General features: G+C 39.7%; 1 protein-coding gene across 2 annotated transcripts in view; it reads left to right on the top strand.

Moving 5' to 3' along the window:
- Window positions 1-13,385, top strand: part of SOAT1 (sterol O-acyltransferase 1) — a 60,817-nt gene that overhangs the window by 33,537 nt on the left and 13,895 nt on the right. For both annotated transcript variants that reach the window (XM_003824706.5, XM_055111051.2), the window contains exons 4-6: window positions 8,255-8,406; window positions 10,634-10,693; window positions 12,204-12,311. In XM_003824706.5, coding sequence (XP_003824754.1) covers window positions 8,255-8,406; window positions 10,634-10,693; window positions 12,204-12,311 — 320 coding nt within the window. The remainder of the gene's footprint in view (window positions 1-8,254; window positions 8,407-10,633; window positions 10,694-12,203; window positions 12,312-13,385) is intronic.

The following is a 13,385-nucleotide window of genomic DNA, read 5'->3' as shown; positions in this document are numbered from 1 at the left end:
CTAATTCCTCTTGTGGGTTTTTACAAATAATTTTTTTTAAATGCAAGTTAGGAATCTTTCCGGTCATTTATAATTTGTGTCATGTTCCTCCCAGTCGTCACTTCATCTTTCCTTGATCTTTAAAGTGAGAGCATTGCACTAGTTGTCTCCAAGGTCCCTTTTAGCTCTAAAGGTTTACGTCATAATTGTGTAGCTGACGAAAACTTTTTCAGAATTCACTGCTTGTTATTGTATAGGTAGTAGATAAATCTCATCCGGCAGCTGTTTCAGCTCCACAGAACTAGAGTTGTCAGGTAAAATACAGTACGTCCAGTCAAATTTGAATTTCTGATAAACAATGAATACTTTTTTAGTAATCATGCAATATTTGAGACAGACTAAAACGTTATTTATCTGAAATTTAAATTTAAATATAGTGTCCTATATTTTTTATTTGCCAAATTGGGCAACCAACAAAGAACTCTGTGAAAAGTTTGATGTGTAGATAGAGGAGCTCTTATTAAGTAAGGAAAAGTGTGAAGAAGTTCGTCAAGCATTGAGCAAACCTTTTAGTCTAAAGGGAAGAGGAGTGAGGGAAGTGATAACATGAGTGTGTTGAAATTAGTGGTTTGAACTGACTGAATCTCTTAAGGTCGCCTCGAGGTCTAACATGCTTGTTAAAAAAGGTTTTCAGTATGTATTTTTTATCTAATGCCAGTGGGGTCATACAAACTTGTGTAACTCTGAGTTATGACCTTTTGAAATCCTTAGAATTGTGTTGTAACAAGACTTAAAAGATCTAGAACAGTCCAAGGGAGATTCATATGATTAAGTCCCAACCAACTTACATTAACAATTAAATTACCTTTGCTTTTGTTGTTGTTGTTTTTAATAGAAACAAGGTCTCACTATGTTGCCCAGTCTGGTCTCAAACTCCTCAGCTCAAGTAATAATCCTCCCGCCTTGGCCTCCCAAAGTGCTGGGATTACAGGAGGGATCCACCATCCCTGGCCTAGCTTTGCTTTAACATTATGTTAAGCTATTTCTTTTGGTTGCAAATAACAGAAGCCTACTTTGGTTTATTTAGACATAAAAGAAAATATATTCAAATGATATTAATATATCTCACAGAATCTTAGGAGAAGATGAACATTCAAGCTCTGGAAAGAGTAAGGATTTTAGTAGGAAGAGTTTAGATACTTTAGATATTTCAATATAATAAAGTTCCCACTCACTTTCTTTCAAAGCTCAGAACCTCAGATTTATTATAAGACAGAGAATTGAATTTTGGCCAGAAGGACAAGGTCATATAGTACAGCCCTGGCCTGGACATTACATGCCTGTCCTTGGCTCTGAGAATAGTTTTCAGAGAAAAATGAATATGTTAAGAAGGGCAAAGGGAATGTCTTTACTAATTGGTATTTGTCAAACTTTTATTAATGTACACAACTTTATAGAGGGAATGTTAGGTCTCATGTGAATATTAAAAGGATGAAAAAAATTACTTTCTATTTCTCCTTCTTAAAAATACATTTTTGGGCCAGGCGCATTGGCTCATACCTGTAATCGCAGCACTTTGGGAGGCCAAGGTAGGCAGATCAGTTGAGTTCATGAATTCGAGACCAGCCTGGACAACATGGCAAAACCCTGTGTCTACAAAAAATACAAAAAATTTGCTGGGCATGATTGTGCGTGCCCGAGTAGTACTGCTACTCGGGAGGCTGAGGTGGGAAGATCATTTGAGCCCAGCAGGTGGAGGTTGCAATGAGCTGAGATGGCGCCACTGCACTCCAGCCTGGGTGATAGAGCCAGACTTTGTCTTCAAAAAAAAAAAAAAAAAATTGTTGCAACATATTCTGTTTGCTTCTTATATAGCATTTCAAATATTGTTTTTTCACATCAGTACCTTATGCTATTGTCCAGCCATTAAATGATCAAACTGATGAGTAAGAGTCAGGATACAAAAATTAGCTGGGTGTGGTGACACATGCCTATAATCCTAGCTACTAGGGAGGCTGAGGCAGGAGAATCGCTTGAACCCAGGAGGCAGAGGTTGCAGTGAGCCGAGATCATGGCATTGCGCTCCAGCCTGGAAGACAAGAATGAAACTCTGTCTCAAAAAAATAAATTAAAAAAAAGACTCAAGTGTCATGTCTGAAAATAAGAGTTTCTCACCATGTTTTTTCAGTCATTCAAGTAACGCCTTCTAAATAAGTTTTTGGTCCAGTCATGGTAGCTCACTCCTGTAATCCCAGCACTTTGAGAGGTTGAGGCTGGCGGATCACATGAGTTCGAGAACAGCCTGACCAACATGGTGAAACCCCATCTTTACTAAAAATACAAAAAAAATTAGGCGGGTCTGGTGGTATACACCTGTAGTCCCAAGTACTCTGGAAGCAGGAGAATCATTTGAACCCAGGAGGTGGAGGTTGCAGTGAGCTGAGATCACACCACTGCACTCCAGCCTGGGTAACAGAGCAAGACTTCATCTCAAAAAAAAAAAAAAAAAGAAGTTTTTGGATAGTGTTTATCTATTGATTTACTGGCCGACTGCTGGAGAGACAAGTCTTAAGTATTTTCTGCCCAGAAATCCTGTGATTATTGTGTAAGTTAAGATTGGGTTTTGCTGTAATAGTGAACAAAATAATAGGGGCTTATACAAGATTAGTAATTTCTTTTTCTCATGTCAACAGTTCAGAGTTAGCAGGTCCATAGCTGATACTGGCTCCATGGTCCTTAAGGACCCTGGTTTGGTTCCTTCCAGTTCCCTGCCTCACCATTTGTAATTGCCTGTTGGGTTCTTCTTACCCTCTGCACAGACAAAACCAATGGACTGAGACAGTGGTAAAGCAGTAGAGAAGGAGTTTAATGCAAAGCTAGCCAAGTGGAAGGACAGGAGTTTATTATACACACCAGCTGCTGAGAACTCAGAGGCTAGGGTTTTTATGGTAAGTTGGCAGGCAGGGGACCTAGGGAGTGGATGCTGCTGATTAGTTGGGGTTGAAATCATAAGGGTGTGGAAGACAGTTCTCATGCGCAGAGTCAGCCTCTGGGTGGGGGTCACAGGACCAGTCATGGGTTTAGGGGGCAAGCTGGTCAGTCGCCAGAATTCAAAGATCAGAAAAACATCTCAGAAGACCAATCTTAGGTTCTATAATAGTGATGTTCTCCATAGGAGCGGTTGGGGAAGTCACAAATCTTGTGACTTTAGGTACAGTAAACTATTATAGAAAGGCAAGCTGTGCCTACGTTTTAGCAGAATTCAGGTCCCTCCCATAATCCTAATCTTGTGGCCTTTCTTTAGTCTTACAAAGGTGGTTTCAGTTCCCAACAAGGAAGGGGGTCAATTTTGGGGAGGGACTATTTACATCAAAGTTGAACTATGAATTTCTCCCAGAGTTAGATTGGCCTCTGCTCAGGAATGAGCAAGGATGGCCAGCCTGTGAGGCTAGAAGCATGATGGAGTCAGACATGGTAGACGTTTCTCACTGTCGTAGTCTTTGCAAAGGCAGTTTCACATTCATAGGCTGTGGTCCTTCTCGTTGCCCAAATGGCTCTAGTCATTTCGTCTGAGTTCCAAGTGGCCAAATTGAGGGAAGGAAAGGAGTGGGGGTAAGGAACAGGTATCTGTGTCTGTTAAGGAAATTTTCTGTGGACTTTGACAAACCATTTCCACCTGTATCTCATTGGCTACCTAGGTGCAAAGAGAGACTGGGAAACTTATTTACTCTAAGCAGTCATGTGCCCAGATAGAAATCAGGGATTCTAGTACTAAGAAAGGGGGTAGCACTGATAGGGTTGACAAATAACAGTTTCTACTATGGCTGTCCATTTTTCTTTGCTGTCCCAATCTACTGGTCAAATTTCACCTTTTTGCTATGCAAGTGTGACTATACATTTTTCTGATATTTTCCTTTCTGCCTTTTCTCATTTAAATGCACAAGTGTAAGAATCTCTAGTCTATTTTGAATAATTTTGCGAAAGTCAGTTTATTGTGCTTTATGATTTCATCACTTACAAAAGGTAGACAGGTACCTGTCCTGTTGCCCTCGAATGTTTAGCAGTTCAATTTAATGAATGCCTACTTGGTTTCTTTGTCTATCAGGTACTACATTAAGTGCTGGGATTTTAAAGAAGTTGTGTTTTCTGTTCTCATGCTAACTGAGAACACTATATGCAAAATGCATGAGCAAGGGGAACAGTGACTTAATTAGATACCTTAAAAATGTTCTTTGGCCAGGCACAGTGGCTCACGCCTGTAAACCCAGCACTTTGGGAGGCCAAGGCAGGCAGATCATTTGAGGCCAGGAGTTCGAGACCAGCCTGGGCAACACTGTGAAACCCCGTCTCTACTAAAAATACAAAATTATCAGTTAACAAAAAGATACATCGTTTAAAATCAGTTGGGTGGGGGGCAGACAGTGAGATGCCAAAAAGCATATACACTTGAATATATAGAATTTCAAGTAAATGCAATGAAGGAAAAGAATGAGATTCAGTAAGAGAGAATAGAAAGAACTTTAGAGTGAATTATCAGGAGACCTTTCTGAGGAGTCAATTTAGTGTAAGTCCTAAGCACTGTATTACCTGTTCCATTGTGTTACTTGTTTTGCTCAGAAAGGTCAGGTTTCTGGTACCATGCCACCAAGATTAAAAGATTCTCTGTGCAAAGACAGGCAGCAAATCAGAGGAAGAAATAATTTTTAGACTAGCAATATATGACCTTGTGGAGTTAATGTTCTTTAAAACCATTTATGAAGAAATTGTGATCAAGGGACCTACTTTTTTTTTGAGACACTGAAAATATTATTATTTACTGATTGGTTTACTTTGTTTTTTTCTTTCAGCATACTTTAAGATTGTTTTATGTCTCTGTACCTTTGAAAGAGTTATTTACCCATAAATGACCCTGACCTTTTTTCATTGTAATACTCAGTCCAAAGTAATCTCTGCCTGGAAGCCTTTTTAGGTAGAAGAGTTATCTTTCTAAGATGCAAATCTGAACATGTTTACAAATCTTGTGCTTAAAATGTCATTGGCTTCCAGATGTCTTTAGGATAAAAAATTCTTAAAATGGCTTAAAGGTCCATGATCTAGTCCCTACTTGCTTTTCCAGCCTTATCTCTGATCATTATCATTTGTTCCTTTAACTATGTGTTCCAACCATAGGGTCTTTGTATCATGGTTGATCCCTGTTCTTGGAATCTTAGAGGTTATCTAATTCAGCTGCTTATTTAATACAAAAGGTTTCCTTAAGCTCTAAAAATGTAGTTTACTAGATTACCTAAAAAAGCACCTTTTTTAGTTTCTACTTAACTGCCTCCTCCCTTCTGCCGCTTCTCCCTTCCTTCCTTCTCTCCATCCATCTGTCATGGTGCTAGGGCTGTCAGAGTCCACTGGCTGCATGAAATTAATATCAGTAGATACGAGATTGAAAAGATAAGCAAATTAGAAAGACTATAACCTCAACATTATTTTCAGGTTACTGATACCAGACATTATTCAGATTTATTAGTGATCACATACTGAGTTCTAATTAACAAGTTTCATGTGATAGAAGTCAGAAGGCAGAAGTGGACTGTTTCTTGTACTGTATTTCTTAATATTCCCTCTTACAAAGGGAGTAACAATAATAAGCAGTTACTCGTTATTGTCATCACTGCTAGGATCTGTGAAAGGAGGAGATTCAGGAAATGTAAGCGTCCACAGAGCAGAGTTCTTTCTTCCTTGTGCCCCAGTGGCAGCACCTTCTATCAACTTTAATTCCTCAGAGAAAGAGGAGAAGGGCATTAGGAAATGAACATTAGGCATGTAATTATAATGCCATGTAAAGGAATGTGGTAGGTTTAGTTACCTTTTAACAATAAAAGGACTAAATGATAGGATTTGCTTAAATTACAATTTTTATTGTACATTGTTTTATTGTTCCTCATAGGTTAGCTCAGACTGAGGGGGAGAGGTTGGAACAATGAATACCTGGAGAGTGACAACTGTGTCAGGTGCTATCCTGTGTGTTTTCAGTTCCAGACCGTTATCCATGTGTAATAGTTTCTATCCTGCCGAGCTTCATTTATAGAATCAAATTGAAAGGGAAAACACCTGTACAACCTGGCCAATCAGACAGCCTCACATATCTTTTTCTTCATAGTATCTTTTAACTAGGATATTCCTCTTCTAAAAAAAAAAAAAAAAAGTCTTGGCTGGGCACAGTGGCTCACACCTGTAATCCCAGCACTTTGGGAGGCTGAGGTGGGCGGATCACTTGAGGCCAGGAGTTCAAGACCAGTCTGGCCAACATAGTGAGACCACATCTCTAAAAAGGTAAAAGTTTCAGGCGGTGCACGGTGGCTCACATCTGTAATCCCAGCACTTTGGGAGGCCGAGGCGGGCGAATCACCTGAGGTTTGAGACCAGCCTGACCACCATGGAGAAACCTCATCTCTACTAAAAGTACAAAATGGGCTGGGTGTGGTGGTGCATACCTATAATCCTAGCTACTTGGGAGGCTAAGGCAAGAGAATTGCTTGAACCTGGGAGGTGGAGGTTGCGGTGAGCTAATATCATGCCGTTGCCCTCTAGCCTGGGCAATAAGAGTGAAACTCCGTCTCAAAAAAAAAAAAAAAAAGTTTCAAGGAAGAACTCATTTTTTGTCAAGTGGTGAAAGCAGCTAGCTGAATAATATTCAGGACTGTCAACCAAATGGGAGGTCAGAAGCTCACCCAGTCGGCTGCAACCATGGCGGAGCCAGAGGGGCTCAAGGGGCCTGTGCTATACCAAGGCTGCAGTTCCTTGCAATGCTCCAGATGACCCTGGGCAGTCTATTCTTGAGCCCCTTCATAGTCGCTGTGATTGTCAACTAAAGAAAAGCTTTTTAAGAATTAAAGTTATTGTATTTAGAAGTCTTATTGAGAATTGTAGACAGAGCCTGCTGTCTGGGAGTAGTCTTTTAGAGAGGTTTTGTTAGCCTTTTCTGGCACTGTATTTTAGTCTACTGTTTATGTATAGGTGGTGGGGGTTTCGCATATGTAAAATTATGTTACGTTTGTTTAGAAGTTAGAAGTTATATTAGAGTAGAATATGTTAAGGTTTGGTGTAAGAGTATATTTGGTTATAGATTATAGAAGTGTAATTACTAACTGTCATTTATAGGAAAAGGCAAGGTTATTATCTTCAAGGAATATAGTGACTTAGGCAAGATATGTGGGGGGAGTGTGTGTTTTATTTTGTCTTAAAAGTATTTGGAAAGCTGTGTATCATCATAGAGTCAAGAACTTTGTGAAATTGTGTTGGCAAGCAGAAATGAGTAAATATGGCTTTTTTTGTGGTTTGTTATTTTGTCTCGCATATGGATACCTAAACTACTCACATATGAATGTTACTTCAAGAAAAGAAAATACATGAATTGATCATATTAAAATAGTTACCTTATAAGTAACATTCTGTACCGTCTGAGGTGTCAGAGGTTGGGGTCATAGATGAGGGAGATTGTGAAAGAAATTTACAATACTGGGCCAGGTGCGGTGGCTCGTGCCTGTAATCCCAGCACTTTGGGAGGCCGAGGTGGGCGGATCACCTGAGGTTGGGAGTTGGAGACCAACCTGACCAACATGGAGAAACCCCGTCTCTACGAAAAATACAAAATTAGCCAGGTGTGGTGGTGCATGCCTGTAATCCCAGCTACTCGGGAATCTGAGGCAGGAGAATCACTTGAACCCAGGAGGCGGAGGTTGCGGTGAGCCGAGATCGTGCCATTGCACTCCAGCCTAGGCAACAAGAGGAAAACTCCATCTCAAAAAAAAAAAAAAAGAAAGAAAAAAAGAGAACTTAGAATCATGGTAATTATAACGTGTGGATAAGGCACAGTGCCGCCTGCCTGTAATTCTAACATTTTGGGAAGCTGAGGCGGGAGGATTGCTTGAGCCCTAGAGTTCAGCTTGGGCAACATAGGGAGACCCTATCTCTACAAAAAATAAAATATTTGCCGGCAGTGGTGGCGCACACCTGTGATCCTAGCTACTTGGGAGGCTGAGGTATTTTGTTTTATGCTTACAAGGGGTATACATTTTAAAAGGGTATAAATCACTATGTTGCCTTTTAGGTAGCTGTTTCTGAAACTTCAAGTCAGATACAGGAATTGATTTTTTGCTTTTACTCCTGCGAACTCACTATGTCTTTCTTTTGATCCAGCTCTGTTTAAGGGAGCCCTTTAGAGAAATGCTAATGACTCACAAGCATGTATTAGTTCCCCATCTTTTTCTTTGTTTTAAAATTCTAGGAATTGAAGCCATTTTTTATGAAGGAAGTTGGCAGTCACTTTGATGATTTTGTGACCAATCTCATTGAAAAGTCAGCATCATTAGATAATGGTGGGTGCGCTCTCACAACCTTTTCTGTTCTTGAAGGAGAGAAAAACAACCATAGAGCGAAGTAAGTATGTGCTATTTTCTTTTAATGCAAACATCTACTCAGTATAGTTCAATGGTGAAAATGGACTGCGGCAAATATGCTTGAGTTCACACCCTGGTGCCACTTTCTATTGGCTGTGTGTTACATTGGGAAAGTTACTTAACCATTTGAAGGAGGATGGGGATTTCTTTGTCTTTACGTATAAATTATAACATACATGCATACCTCTTTTAACACTAATGCCGGGCACAGTGGCTCACGCCTGTAATCCCAGCACTTTGGAAAGCTGAGGCAGGTGGAACACCTGAGGTCATGAGTTCAAGATTAGCCTGGCCAACATGGTTATTTAACCATTTGTCTCTACTAAAAATACAAAATTTAGCCGGGCGTGGTGGCGGGCGTCTGTAATCGCTGCTACTCAGGAGGCTGAGGCATGAGGATCGCTTGAACCTAGGAGGCGGGGGTTGCAGTGAGCAGAGATCATGCCACTGCACTCCAGAGAGAGACTCTGTCTCCAAAAAAAAAAAAAAGACTGACTAATAAGGTCAGGTGTGGTGGCTCATACCTGTAATCTCAGCACTTTGGGAGGGCGAGGCGGGTGGATCACTTGAGGTCAGTTGTTTGAGACCAGCCTGGCCAACAGGGTGAAACCCCATCTCTATCAAAAATACAACAATTAGCTGGACGTGGTCGTGCACGCCTGTCGTCCGCCTGTCGTCCCAGCTGCTCAGGAGACTGAGGCATGAGAATCACTTGAACCTGGGAGGCAGAGGTTGTAGTGAGCCAAGATCATGCCACTGCACTCCAGCCTGGGCAACAGAGACCCTGTCTCCAAAAAAAAAAAAAAAAAAAAAAAATACTGACTAATAAAACAACATAGCCAACACTTGCTGAGTGCTCTACATGATGAATTCATTTAAACCAAACAGTGATCCTATGAGACAGATAACTGTAACTATCCGCATGTTACAGATTAGGAAACTAAAGCACAGAGTACTTAATTAATACATAGCAGGGATTTGAACCTAGAGTCTAGCTCTAGAGTCCTTGCTCTTAATCATATAATGGCTGGGCATGGTGGTTCACGCCTGTAATCCCAGCACTTTGGGAGGCCAAGGCAGGTGGATCACGAGGTCAGGAGTTCAAGACCAGCCTGGCCAAGATGGTGAAACCCCGTCTCTACTAAAAATACAAAAATTAGCCGGGTGCCGTGGCAAGTGCCTATAATCCCAGCTACTCGGGAGGCTGAGGCAGGAGAATCACTCAAACCCAGGGGAAGGAGGTTGCAGTGAGCTGAGATCACGCCACTGCACTTCAGCCTGGGCAACAGAGTGAGACTGACTCAAAAAAAAAAAATCATATCATTACGTGCCTCTCTATTTGCTATACAATTGTTGTAATAAAGTACAATGCGATTAGTATATACTTTTCTAATTGATGGTTCATCCAGAATAATCGAGTGAAGGCTATCAAAGGCTAATATGTGTTAACTTGCCATTCCATGCTCTTCTCAGTTTTATGCCCCTGTTTGGAGGCATAGACTGATGTTCTGGAGAATAGTTTTGACCAATTATAGTTAAGTGCTGGTAGTAGTACGAAAAGCCCTAAAGAAGATAAGCAAGATGTTAAAATGGGAGTTTTTAGTAACTTGCAGCAACCTTTAAGATCAGGAGGCTGTTGGGAGTTGCTGGAAGTCCCTTGATATCAGGAAGGGTATGGTAAACATCAGTGCAGTTTCAGAGGACAGATCAGTAACAGTATATATGACCTGGAGTAGAGTGTGCTTAGAGGCCTGTCTATGACCTTAGGGGATCTCTACAAGAAGGAAAAGTGATTGCCAAAGTCCATAGGGGCTGAGTGTGGCGACCTTTCCATTCTCTACAAGAAGGAAAAGTGATTGCCAAAGTCCATAGGGGCTGAGTGTGGCGACCTTGCCATTCTCTACAAGAAGGAAAAGTGATTGCCAAAGTCCATAGGGGCTGGGTGTGGCAAGCTTTCCCTTCTTAAGAGTTGTGTATGTACCTGCCTCACAGAGAGGGTAAATGAAGTAACATACATAAAACTGTAACACAATATTTGGATCTGTTTTAGCTGGGCATGGTGGCGGGCATCTGTAATCCTAGTAGTGAAAAGGTCATTGGTCAATTAATGTTAGATGGTGTTATTGGTATATTCTCTTGTCTGTGGGATTAGATTTCTTATAATACTTGAAGTACTTATATCTTGTTTTAATTTTTCCTCTTCTCAGGGATTTGAGAGCACCTCCAGAACAAGGAAAGATTTTTATTGCAAGGCGCTCTCTCTTAGAGTGAGTATTTTTAGTTGTTTTTAAATATGTTTGATTTTTAAAAAACTATTCTGATAGAATCATTGCTTAGTATATGGACATGTAATGAGTTCTGTATCTGTATAAATCATTAGTGGGTTTTTTTCTTGTATGCTCTCTCTTGCTCCTTTCTGATCTTTTGGTTCTGTATCTAGTTTCAAAAGAGGAGTTAGGGATAAGAATGGTTATCTGGGCTTGGCACTGTGACTCACACCTGTAATCCTAGCACTTTGGGAGGCTGAGACAGGCAGATCGCTTGAGTCCAGGAGTTCAAGACCAGTTTGGGCAACATGGCAAGTCTCTCTCTACAAAAAATACAAAAAATTAGCCAGGCTTGGTGGTGCATGCCTGTAATCCCAGCTACTCAAGAGTCTGAGACAGGAGGATCGCTTGAGCCCGGGAGGGTGGAGGTTGCCATGGGCTGAGATTGTGCCCCTGCACTCCAGCCTGAGCACCAGGTGCAACACCCAGCAACTCCAGCCTGGGTGACAGAGCAAGACTGTCTCAATAAAAAAAAAAGTGTACTTTTCTTTAAAAAGACATCTTATGCTTATCAAAAGTTACTTTCTGTGAGTCAAGTTGATGTTTACTACTTCCCCTAGATAAGAAGGCCGGTTTTCTAAGCATGTAATGTATAGTGTTAAGTGTTCTGTTACACTGTAGTTTGAAGGAATTAATCTTTTAAAATTTACATCTGGGGGAAAACGCAGGCTTTTCACATAAAAGGGAAAAGAAAATTTATTTTAAACATTATAATTAGGATTTTAATGATAGAATTTATACATGAAAAATAAACAAAATTACATATTAAAAAAATTTTTAACCAAGGAAACAAAACATGTTTTCTATGGCTTAGATGAGTTTTTATTAGACTGTGAAGATCCTTGGTCCAGAGATTGAGTAGTAGTATATTAGATTACTCAAAATCATTTAAAAGATTAGCATTATCTTTCCAAAAACAAGTTAAAACAAGTTTAAAAACCTGTTTTAGTCAGATATAAAAGATTATTTAGGAAAAGTCATCTATATTATTGTTATATTCTAAAAGAAAATTAGACCAGTCTTAAATACAAAAGTCAATGAGAAGGTAAAATCTTTGTAAATGGTTGAGTTTTATAGACGTGTAGGGTAGTAATTGGTTATCATCATCATCATGATCAACATTATAGAAACTCATGTCAATTTTAACATTTTGGAAATAGGTAGTACTTAATATATATTAAATTTAGGGAGTAGAATATGAATAGGATTAAAAAAATTCTTAACATTTGAAATAGTTTCCTGTTTTTAGTGACTGGCCTTTGTTTACTTAGAAAACATCCATTTCTGGTAGGTTTTAAAGAATGTAGACCATTCTTTTTTGAGATGTTTTTGGAGAGTGGATTAAGCATCTTCTCAACTGCTTTAAGTTAACTGCTTTAAGAAAAGATTTTATGGTGTTTTAAATTTAAATATACATTATTAACTTGTTTTGTTTGAACTACATTTACAGTGAACTGCTTGAAGTGGACCACATCAGAACAATATATCACATGTTTATTGCCCTCCTCATTCTCTTTATCCTCAGCACACTTGTAGTAGATTACATTGATGAAGGAAGGTAAGACAACAAAAAAGATGGCTGGCTAGTTGATGCATGAGAAGTTAGAGGTTTTCACTAAATTTTGGTAAAGGGTAAATTGATTAAATTGCTTCAGGAAATCCTAAAGCAGCAGATTTGAGGGTGATATTCCTTTGCCCTGAAAAGTTTAACTGATGGAGAAAATTAGAAGTTTCATTACTTTTATTTTTAAAATGGTTTATTTGAATAGACCATAATCAGTAGTTTCTAGGTAATTTTCCCAAATGGGAGAACTTTATACACAGTTGACCTACGAACAGCACGGGTTTGAACTGTGCATGTCTATTTATACGCAGAATTTTTTCAATCAATGTGTTTAGCACTCTGTATCCATGGGTTCTACATCTGCAAGCAAAGGCTGATTGGGATCTAGAGTATTCCAGGATGCAAAACACACATATAAGAATGGCAGATTTTTCATATCTGTGGGTTCCACGGGGCCAACTGTGGGCCTCGAATTTGCATAAGTTTTGGTGTCTGCACACTTTCCTGGAACCAACCCCCCATGTATAGGGAGGGATAACTGTATATGACTTATTAACTTTTTGATTGTCTTTATTTAAGATGGTTACTTAAAACAAGTAGCTTATTGGAATTGAAGGTTGAAAAAGTTGATATTTCTTTTTAATGTGAAAGTCAAATTATAGGCCAGGCATGGTTGCTTGTGCCTGTAATCTCAGCACTTTGGGAGGCCGAGGCGGGAGGATCACTTGAGCTTAGGAGTTGGAGACCAGCCTGGGCAACATCTCTACAAAAAATTTAAAAATTAGCTGGGCGTGGTGGCAGACACTTGTAGTTCCAGCTACTCAGGAGGCTGAGATAGGAGGATCGCTTGAGCCAGGGAGGTTGAGGCTGCAGTGGAGCTGTGTTTGTGCCACTGCACTCCAGCCTGGATGCAAAGGAGACCCGATCTCAAAATAAAATTTTAAAACTCAAATTGTAGCTTAAAAAATGACAGCGTGGTAATCATGGATTGAATTATGTACTTTTTTTGAAAATTAAATTTGGAGATAATGGTATAGTATATTAACATATTTTTAAATTGTACCTATT

The sequence above is a fragment of the Pan paniscus genome, chromosome 1 (genome assembly GCF_029289425.2).
Source record: "Pan paniscus chromosome 1, NHGRI_mPanPan1-v2.0_pri, whole genome shotgun sequence".
In the NCBI taxonomy this organism is placed as follows: Eukaryota; Metazoa; Chordata; class Mammalia; order Primates; family Hominidae; genus Pan; species Pan paniscus.
Note: the sequence above shows the minus strand (reverse complement) of the source record. Positions and strands in the feature narration are given on the sequence as shown.